The sequence below is a fragment of the Rhinolophus sinicus genome, linkage group LG05, assembly GCF_036562045.2.
Source record: "Rhinolophus sinicus isolate RSC01 linkage group LG05, ASM3656204v1, whole genome shotgun sequence".
NCBI classification, from domain to species: domain Eukaryota; kingdom Metazoa; phylum Chordata; class Mammalia; order Chiroptera; family Rhinolophidae; genus Rhinolophus; species Rhinolophus sinicus.
Window position 1 is genome coordinate 171,472,811 of NC_133755.1, and position 18,320 is coordinate 171,491,130.

General features: G+C 40.3%; 1 protein-coding gene across 1 annotated transcript in view; it reads right to left on the reverse strand.

Annotated features, from left to right (window-relative positions):
• The window catches only part of SYNE1 (spectrin repeat containing nuclear envelope protein 1), a 390,131-nt gene that overhangs the window by 11,847 nt on the left and 359,964 nt on the right, over positions 1-18,320 (reverse strand). The window contains exons 121-131 of the mRNA XM_074333963.1: positions 17,696-17,846; positions 14,771-14,953; positions 14,346-14,483; positions 12,600-12,791; positions 11,237-11,570; positions 9,470-9,538; positions 7,595-7,737; positions 5,700-5,826; positions 4,978-5,189; positions 2,164-2,364; positions 711-839 (exon numbers count right to left, since the gene is read on the reverse strand). Coding sequence (XP_074190064.1) covers positions 711-839; positions 2,164-2,364; positions 4,978-5,189; positions 5,700-5,826; positions 7,595-7,737; positions 9,470-9,538; positions 11,237-11,570; positions 12,600-12,791; positions 14,346-14,483; positions 14,771-14,953; positions 17,696-17,846 — 1,879 coding nt within the window. The remainder of the gene's footprint in view (positions 1-710; positions 840-2,163; positions 2,365-4,977; positions 5,190-5,699; positions 5,827-7,594; positions 7,738-9,469; positions 9,539-11,236; positions 11,571-12,599; positions 12,792-14,345; positions 14,484-14,770; positions 14,954-17,695; positions 17,847-18,320) is intronic.

Consider the following 18,320-nt stretch of genomic DNA (forward strand, 5'->3'; position numbering starts at 1 on the left):
ATGGAAAGCTACAAAATGCAAGTCATTTTCTACTAATGGAACTCAAATATGCTTCTTTATCCTCTATAAAAATCACTTAAGTACACTGTATGTTATGTTGTCCAAAGTTCCTTGTATAAGAATTCATACAGAAATGCTGCAAGTTTCCTTTTGAACTTAGTGCTAGGAAAAGTCTCTTGCGCCTTGAGAATGGGTTTTTTTTCCCGCAGATTAAAATGATTTAACTCTCATCACATTTCCCTTTTTGTCTTCACTTTCAGAAAACTTGGTGCTAAGGTTACTGTTGAACTTGGTACACTTAATTCCTGTTAAGAAGCCTTAGAGCTCTCTTTCTCTTTTAATATCCCCTCATTATAAACCACCCGATATACTTTTGGGACATAGATGTAACAAATACAGTTTAAATGAAAGATAAGTATAATTCACCAAAGACCTGTTTTAATAACACAAGCTAATTAAGATGAAGAACACCTACAATTTCTACAGTTGAGCAATGACGTTAGAACCAGATTTTAAAGCTAGTAGATGTCATCTTCTATGCATACGTCAGCTTCGCAAAACATTGGAAACGATAAGGCGCAAAGAAAGAACAAGTTAGAGACTATCACTCAAAAGGTAAGAAAAACTATTACCACCTCCATTCATTTTCGGTAAATGAAATGGATCGCTGCCAAAAATAACCAGAGGCTGCCAGAGTTCACACATCTTACCATAAGCTGTTTGTGATGGTCCTGGAGTATCTCTGCATCGAGGGTAGAATCGATAGGAACAATTTCATTTTTCCTTCTGTCAATGTTCTCTAGCATGAGAAGCAAACCATGACTCATCTCATGAAAATCCTAGGCCAAAAAAAATGGAGCATGAAATCATCTTGAATAATATACCTTTCTTCCCCTCACAGTGTAAATTCCCATTCTTTACAACTGCCACCATTGCAAGAGACATGTTGGTTTTAAGATCATATATACAACTCCTTTCTGAGGCAGGCATGAGCACTGTTGTATTTATCACATTCTTACCAAAAGCATCAAGTTTATATTACTTGAGGGAAAATTTAGACATAAGGAAAATTGACTCAAAATACTTAATTTCTAGGGCTATTACATAGTTTGGAAGGAAGAAACTCTGTTCCCCTCACTTCACCTTGTCCTCAAATCTTCCCATCTTTTCAGGCCTAACTCCAATTGCCTATCTCCTTCACTCATCCAATTGTTGATTCAGTTATTCCATGTATACTTCCTGAAGATCTCCTGTGTGGAAGGCACTGTGCCAGGAGTGGATGTGGGGGTGAAACAACAGCTCGGGTACCTGATTTCAACGAGCTATTACTCTTGGGCACACATAAACCTGGAACGCAGGCTTCACATCCTGCAAGGGCTTCCCTTCATCCTTAGACTACAATCCAAACACCTGGCCAGGACTTATAAGCCCTGCACGATCTGGTTCCTGACCACCTTCCCACACTTCCTTATCACTCCCTGCCTCTGTCACTACGTGCTGATCACACTGGCCTCTTTTTTTGCACTTAAAGACACTAATTCCTTTCCTGCAGCTGGGACTTTCCATTTGCTCTCTCTCCTTCCTGGAAACAGCCTCCTAGTGTCAGCCCAAAGACCCCTAGAAGCTCCCTGAGCAGCCTCCCAAAGTGACTTTTCTCAGTTACTTTTCTTATCCTCTGCAAGGACCTTGGCTGACCATTGAATTGCATTCGTATTGTCTGTCTTCACCAAGAGTAGAGGCTGTGCTGTACCCTGACTTCTTTGTGCAGGGTCTGCCACACAGTGCCAATGAGCTGTGAATGAATGAGTAAGTATGTGTGACGCTCACTTTGTGGTTCAAGAAGTGTCTTCTTCTGTGCTCAGTAAATGTCTGTTGAATGAATGAGTGACATAAATGAATGAGGCAAAGAAGGAATCGTAGGACTGAGATAAATGTGTGGGAATAGTCTCTTGGTAGCGAGGTAGATGGGGTTGAGCTGATTCGAACTATTGTTCACATGTACAAGTTCTCCAGTAAAATGAAAAGTTTGGTCACAAACTTATCTCACGCTTTGACTTTGGGGAGTAACCACATTCGTCTAGTGACCTTGATAGATCAAGTCACAGCCCCAGCTACCCTGGCAATGCTTGACTCTGGAGCACGGCCTGCCTACAGCCCACGGACCTGACACTGCATCAGGGCATTCTGGAGCAGGCCCCGCCAGTCCTCCAGCAGAGAGCACACCCGGTCCCAGCGCGCGTTCATCTGGGACAAGCGGTCCTGCAGGTGCCGGCTGTCCTCACTGCCAGTCTGGGTGAACTCAGAGCTGCACAGATTGATGGAGAGGATGATGGCTTTGCGGTGGTCCACAGCTTTCTGGAGCTCCTGAAAAGAGAAAGGAGAACAACCACACAAGGAACATAACAATGAGAACATTCAAAAAAATAGTCTAAGACATTTGGAAATGCTTCACCCCAATAAAAAGATCCATTAACTAAAACTGGCCTTAACAGGATAGTTTGATAAGATACAGTGGGTTCCCATCACTGAGAACCACACTGGAGTCAAACGAAATGGATGAGATATGCCCTTGACAACATGAAGAGATCTTAACAAAACACGGCATAGAGCCAAAGAGTCAGCCACAGAATGATATGTGCAACACAATAGCATTTACAAAATTTAAAATACATGTGCACACACACAAATCTACCTTTTTTCGTGAATACATATGAACAAAGAATACTCATTACACATTTCAGAATGGTTGCCATGGGTTTGAGGAATGAGGATTAAAAACCAGTGTGTGTGTGTGTGGGGGAAGAATAAATAAATGAAATTAAGAGGAATTTTTCAGGAACTAACCATAACCCTGTGCAACAAACTAAGGAGTATGAGCAACTCAACCCCGAGCATTGGGAGTTCAACAAAACAAAACAAAACCTGGCTCCAGTAATTCTGAGCAGTTGGAAATGTGCTATTTGTTCTAGTGTAAGAATCCCGCTTCACTAGACCAATGATACCTGAGGTTTTCTGCAAAAGAATGAAATGGGAAGCTTGATAAGAAAGCAGATCCTGCCGGGGCCCTGCCTCCCACTGTTCTGACTCCACAGGCACAGGTAGTGGCCGCAGGCTGAGAACACTACCTGCGTCCCAGGCCACCTTCTTGTGATGGTAAAGGGTATGGATTGGGGGTTTTATCAGCTAACCAATTTAGTTTGACTACACACACAACAACAAACAAAAAAACAAAAGACAAACAAAAAAACCCAAAACAGCAAATGAAAACAGGCAACTGATTTTTTACTTTGTACATGTCCCCCAAATCTAAAACTGAATTCCAAGAACTCGAGCACATGATTCCGTATCAATAATTGAATAGCTGGGTACTGTTTAAACATCCCCAGATCAAGTTAGGGTGAGTGATGCTGCAAATCACAGCTACCCAGGCTATATATTGCCTTATCATTTCTCACTATTTCTGTGAGGTTTCCAACTTGTCTTAATTTTTCACTTTTCAGTAGATTCTTAACATGCTGTAATGTAGATCCAACCACAGAGACAGAATAAGATCAAAAGATATTATGGAAGGATACTTGGTTATTCCACTGATTTATCCTCAGAAAACAGACAGGGTTATCAGGAAGGGGGGCAGAGGATGGTGGCTTTTTCTCATTACACAGCCTGAGAGTCAAGGTCTCACTCTCCACCCTAATCACTTGCTTAGGTCTCAGGCTCTGGCCAGCATCTGCTTCATCCTGTTCCCCTTCCCCAATAAAATCTTAAAAAAAAAAAGAAAGAAAGAAAGAAAGAAAGAAAGAAAGAAAGAAAGAAAGAAAGAAAGAAAGAAAGAAAGAAAGAAAGAAAGAAGGAAAGAAATGTGGTTTTAATGCAACACTGCCTTACACTTTCCCAGAGAGGAACTAAAGTAATTTAAGTACTCTAGAGAAAAATGCATTTTATAATCCAGATAATGTGAATTGCCTCTCCCATCTGATGCTTCATGCTGAAACTGATGGGGCTGGTGCAAAGGCTCCTCTAAAGAAGACGTTTGAACGTCTGTGGAGAAGGCTTATTTCTCTATTTGAAAATTTAAAGCACAACCACCACCAAAGCAAGCTGCAGAAACATTACCCCCAAAGAAGTAGCATACGCTGAAACCAGAGAAACGCAGAAACAATGTGTGTAATCCTTGAGCCTGGAGAGCCTGGGTAGCTCCGTTCTGAGGAAGAGTACATCTTGAGGTTCCCCAGACAAAAAGACAGAACCAGAGGCGCGAGTACAAAGACACGGAGCTCTCCATCACAGCAGGCTTACAAAAGTCTCTGCATATTGATACATCTCAAGAGCTGGGCTAAGGGGGATTTCTAAGATACCGAGAGTGAGCGTTCAAGGAAGTTTGTGTATTAAACGCTTGTGTATTAAATCCATACGGGTAAATGCCAGGTGTTTTAGCACAATTATTCCACAGTTTTGTTTTGTGTTATTCATTACACTGAAAATTGCTTCTGCCATTACCATAGACTATTTCAGAAGTTCTGCTGACTCTAGAATGTTAAATGATTTCAATTAGGTCTCCACAAACTCGCACAGATTGTCTTGGAGAGGATTCCTCTCCAGCTCGAGATATAGACTTGTAGGAACCTGGTAATATCTCTATTTCCCTGAAAAGAGGTTAAATAGGTCCCAGGGGTACCTGGATGGTTCATGAAATTTTAATTGGTCACTTTGGAAGTCCCAGTTCATTATGTCACATGATTATTTACATGGGAGCTAGTTCTCCAACGTGGTCCATCTTTCTGCCCTTCTAAACCTTCTCTATAAACACTCTGATTGGGGATGGCTGAGGGAAAGGAGAGCACTCGTGTCCCATTATGTTGCAAAGTTCTCTGCTGCTGTGTCACAGCAGAACTGCTAGAGCTGGTGGCCTCATCGGACCAGGCGTTCCGCGTGGCAGCTTTCTGTCGGGCTGCTTTGGGAAAGGGCGAGAACAGCTACCTTGAGCTTTTTTATTTGGAGCTCGATGGGCTGGATGTCGGTGCTGAGCTCCAGGCGCTGGAGCTGCTCCAGCTCCTCCTCCGTCTCCCCCAGCCAGGTGCAGATGTTGTTCAGGTCGGAGTTGAACTGCTGCCACTTCTGGAGGTTCTGTTTCATTCTCAGCTCCTTGCTCAGGGCCTGAGCCTGTATGAGCTCCCATCGGTCAATCACACCTGGCAAGACATGACAGGTACAGCATAGCAACACATTTTCTCGCCACACACTGTTTAGGAAATGCTTGAAACATGCCTCAGTGGTTAAATAGCAACGGAGAGAAAAGTAATTCCACTGGGCATTTATATTGTTGTCAGCTGTAAATAACGTCATGGCTGTGTTTTTCCTATCTGCGTTCTGAAGGATACAGAGAATGAAAAAAAAAGCTACATAGGGTTTACCACTATAAAGAGCTTTATGAAGATAACATTCAACTCTTGGTTTCTTCTAGAACTCCGAGAGCATACATATAGCGTATGCTGGAGACAGTGCATTAAAATAAATGCTACATGGAAAAAAAAAAAGAAAAGTGATGCTTTTCACTTCTCTCTTCTGTCACAGGACGTCATAGAGAGAAGTTTCAGGACACTACAGTGAACAAAGAGGTAAGCGACACAAGTGAAACTTGGGGGCAGCAACGTGTTTCAGAATCTTCCCTTTCACTGTGTCTCAAATTGAGCAGTACTCACCAGCTGTCTGGGTTTCAGTGCTATTCAGGTTAACAAAGCCAGGGAAATTCTCTTCTTCCTCCCTCAGCTTGTGTTCCAGCCTCTTCACGGAGTCTATACTGCCACTGCATTCAGCCAGCAGTTTCATCTGTTTAGACACAGAAAACAAAATTCTCACATTCTCACGCATGCAAGAGCTTCTGGGGAAAATGTCTTTGTGGTTCCTCAAAAAGGACAGTGGCTGTGTTTTACTTCTTTGTGCCACTCTGCCAAAACAAGGTCAAGTTTTTAATATAAATTTCTAACCACTAGACTGTACATCTGAAATTAATATAAAATAATACTGAATGCCAATAAAACAAAACAAAATGCCAAAAATAAACATAATACACTTAGCATTATACAAAATTTAAAAAAATAAAAGAGTGAAAAAAGGTCAAGTTCAAAAACATGCTTCTCAAATATGTGACACCTTCATATATACATAAAGCAATGCCTTGAGGATATACTTCGCGTATGTGGTTTTGCATGAGAAGTCCTCAAAATTTCTTTTACATTTACGAGTCAAGACAGACTAAATCCATCTGGGATTTAAAACTCAGAGCCCTCAGCTGGCATTAAAACATACAATTTTTTGGCAAGTTGCTCCCTCTTTCTTAAACTGAAATGTGGGAACAACCGTATTACCACAAATCTCAATGGAACATTTTTTTGCATTAAATAATTAAAGTACTTAAAAGCATAAAGGAATAAATAGTAAAGCCAGCTGTTTCATGAGAAAACTTAAGCGTTGTTGAATAGGCATTAAGGGAATACATTCTCACATAGAAGGAAAAGCTTCCAACTCCATATTTTATATCACGCACACTATTAAAAGAACAAATCATTTCAGCACCCCTGCTATACTGACCATAAAGTTATCTGTCAAAGCTTTTAACAAATCACAATGCTATTAAGTGACTGATTACTTTTGATTGAGGTTGAGTATAATCTCAGTGATGTCAGCATGGTCATCAGGAAATGCTATACTATTTTGAGAAAGACATTTTGCTATAATAGAAGTCAGTAGAACAGGACAAGTTGGACAGGAAATAAACTCACACTTGATCTCTCTTCTAGAATCATGGGGTTATGCACATTGGCATATATAACCAGTACGCTTCTCTTCTCTGGTTTCAGAAAACAGGAGGTGTGAGTTGTCATTAGACTTAAGGTAACTAGTTGTTTTTTCCTTTTACTTGGCAGTCTTTTGTATGTGAAAAGAAGATACGAGGCATGGAAGAGATTTATTTTCAAATTCTCTTGCTTAAATATGTGTAGGAAAATAGGTAGTTCTCTGGGGAAAATTATGTGGTCGGTAAGTTGAGCAGAGCAACTAAAGTCATTATATACTTCACAAAAAGCTTTAAAAAAAGACGTGGTAATATACACAATCTCTCGCCATCTTTCCCATATATCCCTCTTGCTGGAATTATTTTTTCCAGAAGAAGCATGATAAAAATATTCCCAAGGCCACTCAGTGAATCAATAAACCCAGGAAAAGAACTAAAAAGATTCCGTGTTAGTCATCTAGTAGCTAAAATCTGCTGCCCTGAGGACAACTGTGGTCTCAAAATTCTTAGCTGAATTTGGGAAAAATGCCTAATCATTTGCAGGAGCTAAAGCATTTTGTTGCTTTCAATTAAACTGATCTCACTAAGTTCTCTGTTTAAAGGAACAGGCTGGTTATTACAATAGGTTATTGGGCCCGAGCACAGTGCGCTTTGACTCAAAAGGTAACGTGCTAACAGGGCTTTGTTTTGCACATTCACGCTCGTGAGTTCAAGCCTGGTGTTTGGAGAGCCCCAGACACGCTGTTCCTTGACACACACTGATTTCCAAGTACTTGTCCGGATTCTGGAGGTCAGGATACTCACGTAGCCTCTGTAGCTGGCGTCTAGCTCCGGCCCTGTGGGAGTTTTGCTGCGAATGATATTTTCAGTTTGCTGCATCTGAAAGCGGCTGTCATCTAGGGCTTTGTCCAGTTGTCGGATCTGTGACTCTAAGGTGCTGGGGTCCCCTGCATTGTCAACCATAAGAATTTTTACAAGTTTTGCAAGCTTGACATGCATGGAAGTTTAAGAAATTATTTCAGTAAAGCTGTACAGAAATGGCATGTGTGGGGGTAATTATAAAGCAAGTTTAGTATTAACGTGCCTGTGGGTTAGAAGTTTAAATGATCAGACCAATGAATGTATTTGACTAAGAGTCCTAGCCAACTGGATATTGCAGTAGGTACCAACAGCTTGTACGTCAGCTCCCTCTTGCAGCTGATCCCCTGAGAATCTGTGTGTTGTAAACTGTGGAAGGCCTTCCTGAAAACCCAAGGTGCTGCCTTCTGCTCCCCAACAACTGGGAGGCAGTTACGTCTCAGGCTCTCTCCGCAGTCACTTAGGAAGTAGAAAAAGATATGCCCTCTGATTCTTTCTTTTTGCATCTTAGAAGATAGTGCCACTGAGGTGCCAGGTGGCTGCGGCTTTCACATAAGGCATGACTTCAAGTTAAATAAGAAAAGACTAGTTCAGGATACATGTGTATGGAAACACCAAACTAGCCATGACTCACTTTTGTTTAAAATCTGAAACACAACCAGGAGAAAGCTAAGATGTTAGCATTTACATCTGTGCATGCTCTTACTTATAGCCTAGAACTGCGGGCTCTTTCTTCTTTCAGAGATGTAACAACGTTTAGCAAAATGTGTGTGTGTGTGTGTGTGTGTGTGTGTGTGTGTGTGTGGTAGTCTTTGAACTGCTAAGCACATTTATCATCAGAATGAAGCTAGCACAGGGTGAAAGCAGAACAAATATTAGTAAGCTTTATGAAGATTTTTTTTTTTTTTTTTTGAAGACAGGTCTTCTAAATACACATGGAAGAGTTCTCTCACTGGGAATTACTCAGGCAGTCATTATTTCATTGATGCTACATTGCTTCCTGTTCATTTGTTTTCCTTTAAAACTTAAGTGTTAACTAATAATCCTGCAATTCAATACCATTCTACTGGGTTCAAACCCTGATCTCTCCACCTGTCTCTAAGTTACTGACACTGAACTACATACAATTTGTCTAGTGCAACATTAAGCAAAACTGTTTTCATTTTTCTTTCAATTCTTGTTTTAGAAATCGTTCTGTGCCTAAAGGAAAATCTAAGTCTTAAGATACTGTGGAATACATTTTTCATTTTAAATTATTTTATAGGGTAAGACTTATCAAATAAATGTATAAGTATTTTTAGAGCTGAACATCTGGTCTCATTCCTTGTATAACATGTGACGTCTGAGCTCAGGAGGGTGAGTGGCGGGCCCTAGGTCATACACGCAGGCCGGTGGATTTGGACAGGAGCTCCGAGACCTGACTCTCTAGCCAGGGAGCGGTCAGTGACCCATCAAAGTCATGAAGTCAGAGCTGCTACAATCAAGTAGGGCGCTAGGGCACCAACACTGATTACCAGGGCTCCCGTCTCCTATTTTCTGCTGTTAATGGACATGATAAGTCTATTCTTAGTGAGACTGATTACCACTTAACACACTGAGAAGTTATTCCATGGCACTTGATCATTGAAATCTTATTGTTGGTGTGGATCAACCAAATGTGTTTTTCGTTTGTTTGTTTGTTTTTCCCCTAGTACAGCAGTGAGAGGAAGGTTCTGCCTTCACATGCTTGTGCCACAGAGCTGTGAGAGGCCCAGGAGATGTGCTAAGAGAAGAGCTTGTTACAGGTGAGGAGAGAGGGTCGCTCCGGCTTTTGCTGCCTACCAGAGGTATTTCTGATGGCACTTTCTGTGAGTTTTACATAGGCCTCAGGACTTTCGGGGATCATTACATCTGCAAAAAGAGCACAGTCTAAGTTGACGGATAAGTTGACATTGATTCCCTTGTGGCAGGAAAACAACTTTCCTAGGTAAAAAAAAGGAAGTTAGTCATTGGAGACAGATGGCTCAGAGCACACAGAGCATGTGCTCACCACAGGTGTCCTCAAGTGGACCCTAATAAGGGCTCACACTGGCTGAAAGTGTTTTATGAGCCAGGAGCTGTTTTAAACGCTCATTTACCCTCACAGCAACCCTATGGGGAGCAGGGTGGTATTATTCCCATTTTATTGACAAAAAAGCTGAGGTCCAGAGGAATTAAGTTACTTATCAAAGTTTCAACAGCTAGCAAGTGACAACGTGGGGATCTAGACAGTCAGACTCTTGAGCAGCACTGGAGCAGGCTGACAGAAGTAATGGGAGCCACATACGTAATTTTAAAGGTTCTGAGAACCACATCAAAAAATAAGAAACAGATGAAAATAATTTTCATACTTTGTTTTACCAAACGAATCTATCCAAATTATAACATGTAATCCACCTAAATATTATTGATATTTTACATTCTTTCTTGTGTAACTCTTCGAAATTCATGTATGATCATGTAAGTAAGTTTGACACAGCAAGTCTCGTTTCACAGTCACACATTACTGCTCAACAGACACACTGTGGCGAGTGGCTACACACTGCACAGTGCTGCTTTAGGTGCCAAATGCCTGACTGTTAAGACTGTACTGTAAAGACGAAATAGTAATGAGAGCAGTCACGTCTGTCACCAACATGCCCAAGCCAGAAAACTGCCTCAATCCCAGTTCCATCAATGGTCACTTATGGAGGACACTGAAGATGTCTCACATCGCTTCCATTCTCTGTATTTCCTATGCTGCTTCTTTAGTTCAGGCCACCACCCTTCCTCTATCCTTGATCATGAATATTTCCGTCTGGACTCTTTTCCTCCCAATGTGCTCCCCTCTACCTTGTATCCAGACAGGTCCTTTGACAATATCCCTCTGATCACATCACCTCCCTTCTTAGAGCCCTGCTATGGTTCCCCATTACCTTCAGGAAAAGAGCCACACTCTTCTCCATGTAAACAGGCTGCTTTATGACCAGGTCCTGATTTGCCTTTCTACAGTCTCTTCCCAACCCATTCCATGTTTCCCAATCTACAGCCTTGTCGTTCTGGACAAACGTCAGGTGCTCCAAAGCACTGTGGGTAATCATAAGGCTGGGACAGGAGCCCTCTCCTTTCCTCCTCTGAACGTTGCTGGGTCCACCTGATTGCCTCACTCATTCTTCCGGTCTCGACTCAAGGGTCCCTGCTCTAGAACCTTTCCTCAAAGGTCTGGTCAGTCGTCCCTTGGTGGTGCTTTTGGATCACCACGTGCCCAATATAGTGCCAAACATGTCTTATTCATTGTCTGTGTTCCACACTAGAGTGTAGGCTCTTTGAGAAGGAAAGGAACTGTGTGCCCCAGTACTTAGCCAAGCGTTTATCACATAGTGAGAACATAAGTATATAAGGGATAAATCAGTGGCCATGCCAAATTTGGTATTTGATAATCACATGAATATCCAATTGTTCCCGTCTGTACAATTTCCCCTAACGGGAGAAGAAAGAAAAAATATTCTGCTGCGCTTACTTGTTTCCAGTACAATATCCATTCCCTTTTGTTTTCTTTCAAGCTGGCATACAGGAAGAGCTCTTTCCTACCTGATAAGCCAACAGCTCCCCTGAGGTAGAAATCTTTGTCTTCCTGACCCTCTTCATCCTCAGAGGGCAGAGTTCTGGACACAGCGGACTCCAGGTCGCGGCTGAGGTCATAGTCATGGTCCCACTCCAGCGGGATGGAATCCACACTGGCAGGAGTGTCTCGTCCCGACCGCTCGCTCCGGAGGGGCTGGGCGAGTGAAAGGGAGGGATTGGAGGAAGGCTGAGGGGAGAGCACACTGTCCGCAGAGGTGTCATGCCAGTGGAGGTCCGAGAGAGGTGCACAGTCCTCCAGTTCCAGCTCCCGGTCAGAGAGGTCATGCTCATCATCTGGGAGCTAGAAATGCGGTCAAGGCAAGTGTTACTGCGGCAAGCTGACGATCCCCTTGCCACTTCTGGTTCTGCCTCTCACCAAATGTTGGCAATGAACCTTATCTGGCTCACATTCCTACCTCAGTGGGGATAAGTTTTCAACTTCCTATCATCAAATGAATAAAAATTTTCTGATCACTTTTAAAAATGTCTCATAAGTTAACCTACAGAAGCCTCAGTTTCATCATTGGTAAAATGGAAATAATATTAAAACCTACTTCAAAGAACTGGTATAAGATTGGATAAGATAATATAAAGGCGACCTAGTCCCACGTCTACAACACAACAGGTACACACTGGCATGTATCAGAAACATAAGGAAATCACTCATGAAACCTTACTTAGCTGGACTTTTAAGACTTATAACCCAGATACAAAATATGTTTTATCACAGAAGATTCCAAATATTCTAATAATAATATCCCCACAAAGAGATGTGATTATGGTAGCAACTAGGGAAATGGAAGAGAAAAAAAAGTTCAACTAAACAACCTCATCAATGGAGCAACTATTTACATTGCTCACGTTCATCTCCTTGTTTCTTCTAGAAGCTTCTTTACCTCCTATAATGCGCCAAGTACTCTTCTGATTTCTCTCTCTCTACATATATCTATATCAATATCAATATCAATATCAATATCAATATCTATCTATCTATCTATCTATCTATCTATCTATCTATCTCTCCAAATTGTTCAGACACTTAACAATTATAAGATACCTATTGAGCTCCAAATGAGCTCATTTCATGCCCCAAGCAATTGTTTCTACAATAGTTACTGCTATCGAACCAGCTTTACAGTTGAGGAAACCAAAGCAAGAGACCTGAAGTAACTTGCCCGAGGTTACGTAGCGAACGCAGGTCAGAGCTGGGACTGGAACCCAGGCATTCTGGCTCCAGAGTCTGGGCTCTTACCCACCATACAAGGCTACCTAATGCCACATAATTAATCCTCTTTAGATTCAATGGCAAGGAAGACTGAAGGTGACATACTGGCAGGCGGATCAGTTTCTTGTGGTATCGTTCCACACGCCCGAAGACCTCCTGGCAGTAGCGCCGGAGCTCATCCAGCTCTTCCTCAATGATGGCTGCGTCCAAAGGCTCGCTCTTTTCTATCAGCTGTTCTCCTTGGGCGATTATCTGCTCGATCTTATTGTGGTTCAAGGAAATTTCCTGCTGGAAGGCCTAGGGAAGCAGAAGAAGTCTCATGTCATTTTTAGTGCTCACATAGACATGGAATAATTATAAGATACCTACTTAGGAAAACGACACAGGGGATGTTGAATTTACCGTTTACAATAACAGGCCAAGAATTTATTGCTTTACAAAGTAAAACACGGAAATTTTCAATCAGGAGTCGGAAATGGAAGTGTTAGAATTCCAAGACCAGAAAGGAGACTTTGGCTAATAAAATTTACTACCATGGGCAGGGTAGGTAGAAAAATCACAGGAAAAGACATTCAAATCCTCATAAAGTTGATTGCACTAGTTACTCCTGATGAAACTGTAATCATTACAGTGCCGCTGAAATAAATTTAACACTTTAAAGAATATATTGAATGTTTTTAGATTTCTTGATCATACCAAGCAAATGATAAGGTCATAAGTTCTTCTCAGATAATTATTTTATTGTTTTGGAACATAAGCAGGAAAGTTGAATATAATTTGAAAAATAAGGAATTCTGGAGGATCATTTAGACTAGTTTTATATAGTTCAAAAGAGTTAAGCTACTGGAGACAAGTTTCAGGGGATAAATTTTAATTCAGTACAAGAAGAAACTCTGGAATAATTGAAATTGTCCAATAATGAAAAGACTGCAAGGGGAGAAGAGAGGGAGGTAATACGTTTATAACCCTGCCAGATTCGAAAAGGAAAAGATTCAACTACCACTTAGTAGAAATTTCCTGCCAAAGGTTTTAAATATTGCTCGGCCTATGAAATGTCTTGGGAAAGTCAGCATTCAGGGGATGGTATGGAGAGAGGGGTTGGGCAGAATACCAGTTTAAGTATATTATGATTTTTCATCCTGAGAACCTAAGATTGAGGGTAATTTTCTTGTTTGATTATAAATACCTAAGGTTTTTTTAAGTCATGATTTTTCTTTCTAAGTCAATCTACCGATCTTGAGAAGAAAATTTCATAAGCTGCCTTGCAAATTATTCAAGTTGTTAAACATGCTTCTATTTCAAGAATTCTTCTATCTAATGTACTTTATCTCCCTCCTGTTTAAATGACCAATCAGCCACTGTGGTTGCATCATATATTGAAACATACAAAATATATTTAATTAATTTTAGGCATCTAAGAATATAGAATGAAATCCCAATAGGAGAAAGTCATATTTCTCTGGAACATGGAGGTCAAAGAAACTCTTTGAAGGTGCTAGAAAAAAAATCAGAAAAAACAAAAAAAAACAACAACCAAAAACAACAACCCAAAAAGAAGACCCCTAAAACCATGGCTATCAATTTAATAATTAAAAATATATATGTTAATGGTAGTTATCTATGGGTAGTGCACTTTATTTCATTTTTAATATTATTTGAATTTTTTTCAATCGAGAAGAACTAATGTTTTTTAAAAAAGAGGAGTTCTTTTACTATGTTCTTGACAAAAAGACCTAATGTTTTTTAAAAAAGAGGAGCTCTTTTACTATGTTCTTGACAAAAAGACCTACAAATCCCTTCCTTTTCAGACTTTCTTCACACTGATAATGTGAAGAATCACTAATTTATTACCTTGAGTTGCTTTATTTTAGCTTGAACATCACACTCGGAAAAATGCTCAATGTTAGTGAGCTGCAAATCCATCTCTGTCAGCCACACCAGAATGCTGTCCCGTGCTGTCTCAAACTCCTCACGCTGGCCAATGAAATGCTAGACATGAAAAGAAAATCACAAAAATGAAAAACAACAACAACAACAAAAAACAGTCCCACATACACCTACTGAGGTGGCACCGCCAATCCCTAAATTCTTCTGGAAAGTCATTTTCTCAATGAGCAATGACAACCCTGGAACCCTTTACCACATAAATTAACCCTGGATACCCCTCTTGCCATCCCAATCTTAGAAAATCACTGAGATTAGTTCTTAACATTGTGTTCAAATGGCTCCACCCTGTCCCCTGGGCCTTTAAGCATCGGAGGAGGCATAAGAAAGACCTTGAGCCTGCGCAAGATGGAGGTGACGCGCTTTTGCAGGTTGTCCCATCTCTGGTTGCCTTCGTGCACCATCTGCTTTAGGCTACAGGCAGAGTCGGTGCGGTTCTCTCTGGCCAGGCGGCGGTACTGCTTGTTGATCAGTTCCAGCTGGGTCAGGCTTTCGTGCACCTGTCGCTGGAAAGCCTAGGACCACAGAGAAGCATATAGGTGAGGGGGCGAAGGGCTCTCCACAGGGGGCCTGGGCTTCACACTGGAGTGTGAGGGAGAATGTGAACCATACTTTCACAGACAGGGAAGGGACAACTTCTAATAAGTCCTGACTTCCCCTTGTTAAAGCAAAACAAAGTGATCAGTGCAGCTTAGGGAAAGGGAGCGGATCAAACAAAAATATAAAAAATGGTAAATACTAATAAATATATGTATATATACAAATACATTATATATATATAACACATACATATATTAATAAAATATATATTTATACACATAGAATTTACACATATTTAACATAACTTTTAAGACACTACCAGCCAGAAAAATTTTTTTTCACATAAAACAAACTGATTACAAAAATATTTACATGTGCTGAAATGTGAGTTTGAAATGTTCAAAATTTCCGGTGTCAATACTGACAAAAGAGATCTATAATAGAACTGTCTCTTTATTTGTAAAATATGTAATGTTCTAAAAAATCCAGAAACTGCTTCAATTCTGGTATTCATTTAAAAAATTAAAAGTATCTTTTGCAGAAAGTCCTTTACATGTAAGCTATTAGGAACTTCCAAGAAAAGCCATTTAGTAAAATACAAGTAAGCTAACTGAGAAAAAAGTTTTGAACGTGCTTTTTTTTGGTTTGTTTTTTGGTGGTGCTCCCATGAGTTACTCAGTTTTTATAAAACATGTTAGAGCTGATAGAGGACCTTACACAGCAGTGTCTATTTACTTTTCAGGTTACCCAATGCACAGTTTAGAGTTTCTAAAGGTAAAATACTTTCCTCTTCCTCCCTGCAATATAGGATAGACCTAGCACAAGAATCATTTGGCCAAAAAAAAAATGAAGTGTTTTTTTTTTCCAGACTCGTGTGTCTGACTTATGACTGATTTTCATTTTGTCCTTAGACGGAAAATTGTATCGTTAGTTGGACTGTGCTCGTCCAAATGCCAAAGTTCCGCTTCCTTTGGCTGATCACACTGTTCAGATCCTGCCGCAGCTCTGCCGGAAACGTTCTTCCTCCTGAGAGTTGCTTTACGAGCCTCCATCCTAGTAAACTCAATCTTCTGTTCTATAAAACTTTGAATTATTTCCCGCCAAAGGGAAGTGGTAGGGAAAGTTGGGCTTGTGCTGTTACTGGAAGTAACTGACTACGTTTTCCCACTGGAGTGATGGCAGACACCACAGGTGGTGGCACAATATTCTGTCCCAATATTCAAGCAGTGGAACAGGCAAAGGCTTCCCTCAAACCAAGTTTTGTTTTTGTGATTTATTTCTGTCTCGCAAGAAAATTCACTACAAGACATATGATAAAAATCACTCATTATAGGAGCTTACTACAGGGCTAAACTTTGCCATAAAATCTCCATCTAAAATAGCATCAAAAAGGATCTTACATAATGCTTGTAGCATAAGCCAATTATAGAAGTTTTTAACCTTTCAGAAGCTGAGGATACTAAGATGCAATGCATGAACATTTCGCTGGCATTGGTTCATACTGGGGTGACCTGCTCTCTGCTGCAGAGTGTATTATGGGTTTAAAACTAGAAGTTTCTCAAGGAAAAGACTTTTAGATAGGAAACATTTCTTTTTTTCCTGTAATTTAGTGGTGTAGTTACATATAAATCCGTATTCAGATGTCAGAATAACTCTTTGTTTATTTCACATCGTTTTTAAACATTTTTATAGATTCATATAGCAGCCCATTTATGACTCGCAGATTTCAAACCCCATAAGAACAAAACCCAAACTTCATATTTATAGGATTCAATAAGTGTCTGGTTAACTGATGTTGCAAGGTTAAAAATGAATGCAGCTGGATTTGGTTGGATTTTTAGTTTGATTGTTAAACATCTCAGGGAACTTGGGGTAAAATTAGTAACCAAGAATGATTCTTATAAGGCATGTGCATCAGAATTATCTGCTGTCAATATGTCTGAGTACACACGTCTGCCTATTAGTGGGAAATGATGGGAAAACTAACTTCAAATTAAAAAATAGGCAACTTTAGGCTATGCCAGGTCCTCTGTGAAAATGAGAGGCAGCTGAGAAGTCGAGTGTTATCCTACCACAGTGATAGGGCAGACTCGAGATGGCATAAACAGGCAAGGAACTGGAATCACTTGTTGAATGATTCCTGTTCTTAGGAGTATGATTATACTGCTGCTATTACTGTCTCTATGAAATTGAAAAGACTTCATCACTCAAGAACGGCACGGCTTTTCATTTATAATTAGAAATGGCTTATGATTAAAATGTTTTATTCCATTCTGGAACCAGCTCTGTTTTATCGATGATTTAAAAAATATATCTATCTATGCTCCAAGAAGGTAAAACTCAATCAAGAAAATATATTTGGAAGACAGATTTTGATAGTATGGAAAATCATCATATTTTAATCTTAGATGGTTCATTGTGAAGAAATGCGAAATAAAAAGAATGCCAAGATGTTTTCTGGGGAATCACAGGTCTTTTTTCCTAATAGAATTTCTCTTCATCATTTTTACTGTATCTGTAATTCTTGATAAAAACCTCTTTTCTTCACTTCTTTGCCTACTTATGAGGTAATAATAAAGATCACCACAAAGCCATTACCCAGCTACTTGAACAAAAACACGTGTGGGTGGACAGTTAGTTTATATCTTGGGTCACCAACTACTAGCTGGCAATTCTCATAGCAAAATAAGGATTAAATATTTGGAATTATAAATCACCTCAAATTTCTTTAGTTCTTCCTTGGCAACTGTATAGAGCACCCCGGAAGAGCTGGGGAAGGCAGCTGTCCTTTCTGAAATCTTGAGCCAATCTTCAAATCGGGAGTAGTCATCCAGAAACTTCTGCCACAATCGCCACGTCTCTTCAATTCTGAGACAGAAAATGAAAGAACAGAATCTGGTTGTTTGAGACCTTCTATGCTCCAGAACCCTGTGTGATGCCTGCAACAGGATTACAAGTGCCCAACAAAGCAACTGTTGCGCCAAACAATACCGGTGCCTTGAGCCAAGTTTGGCAAGCGTGAAAAAGAGACAACTGTTTGAGCTAAAATGAAACAGCTGTGTTTTTTTTTTTCTTTCATATCCTGCAGCTCTGGATTTGGAATTAGTAAAATTGCGCATTATAAGCACTAATGCGAACTGCTCTGCATAGGTGGAAAGCTTAGAAGTGCAACACCATGTTTGCAGGGCACACTCACATCAAGGTTTTGCTGAAATAAAACAAGGTTTGAAAATCCATTTTATTCCAACATCAAACTCACCCTCATCAAAATAAAAAAATGACAGCGAGACAAATATTAACTTTTCAAGAGCTCCCCGGAGAAGCCCAAAGATTATGTGCCTT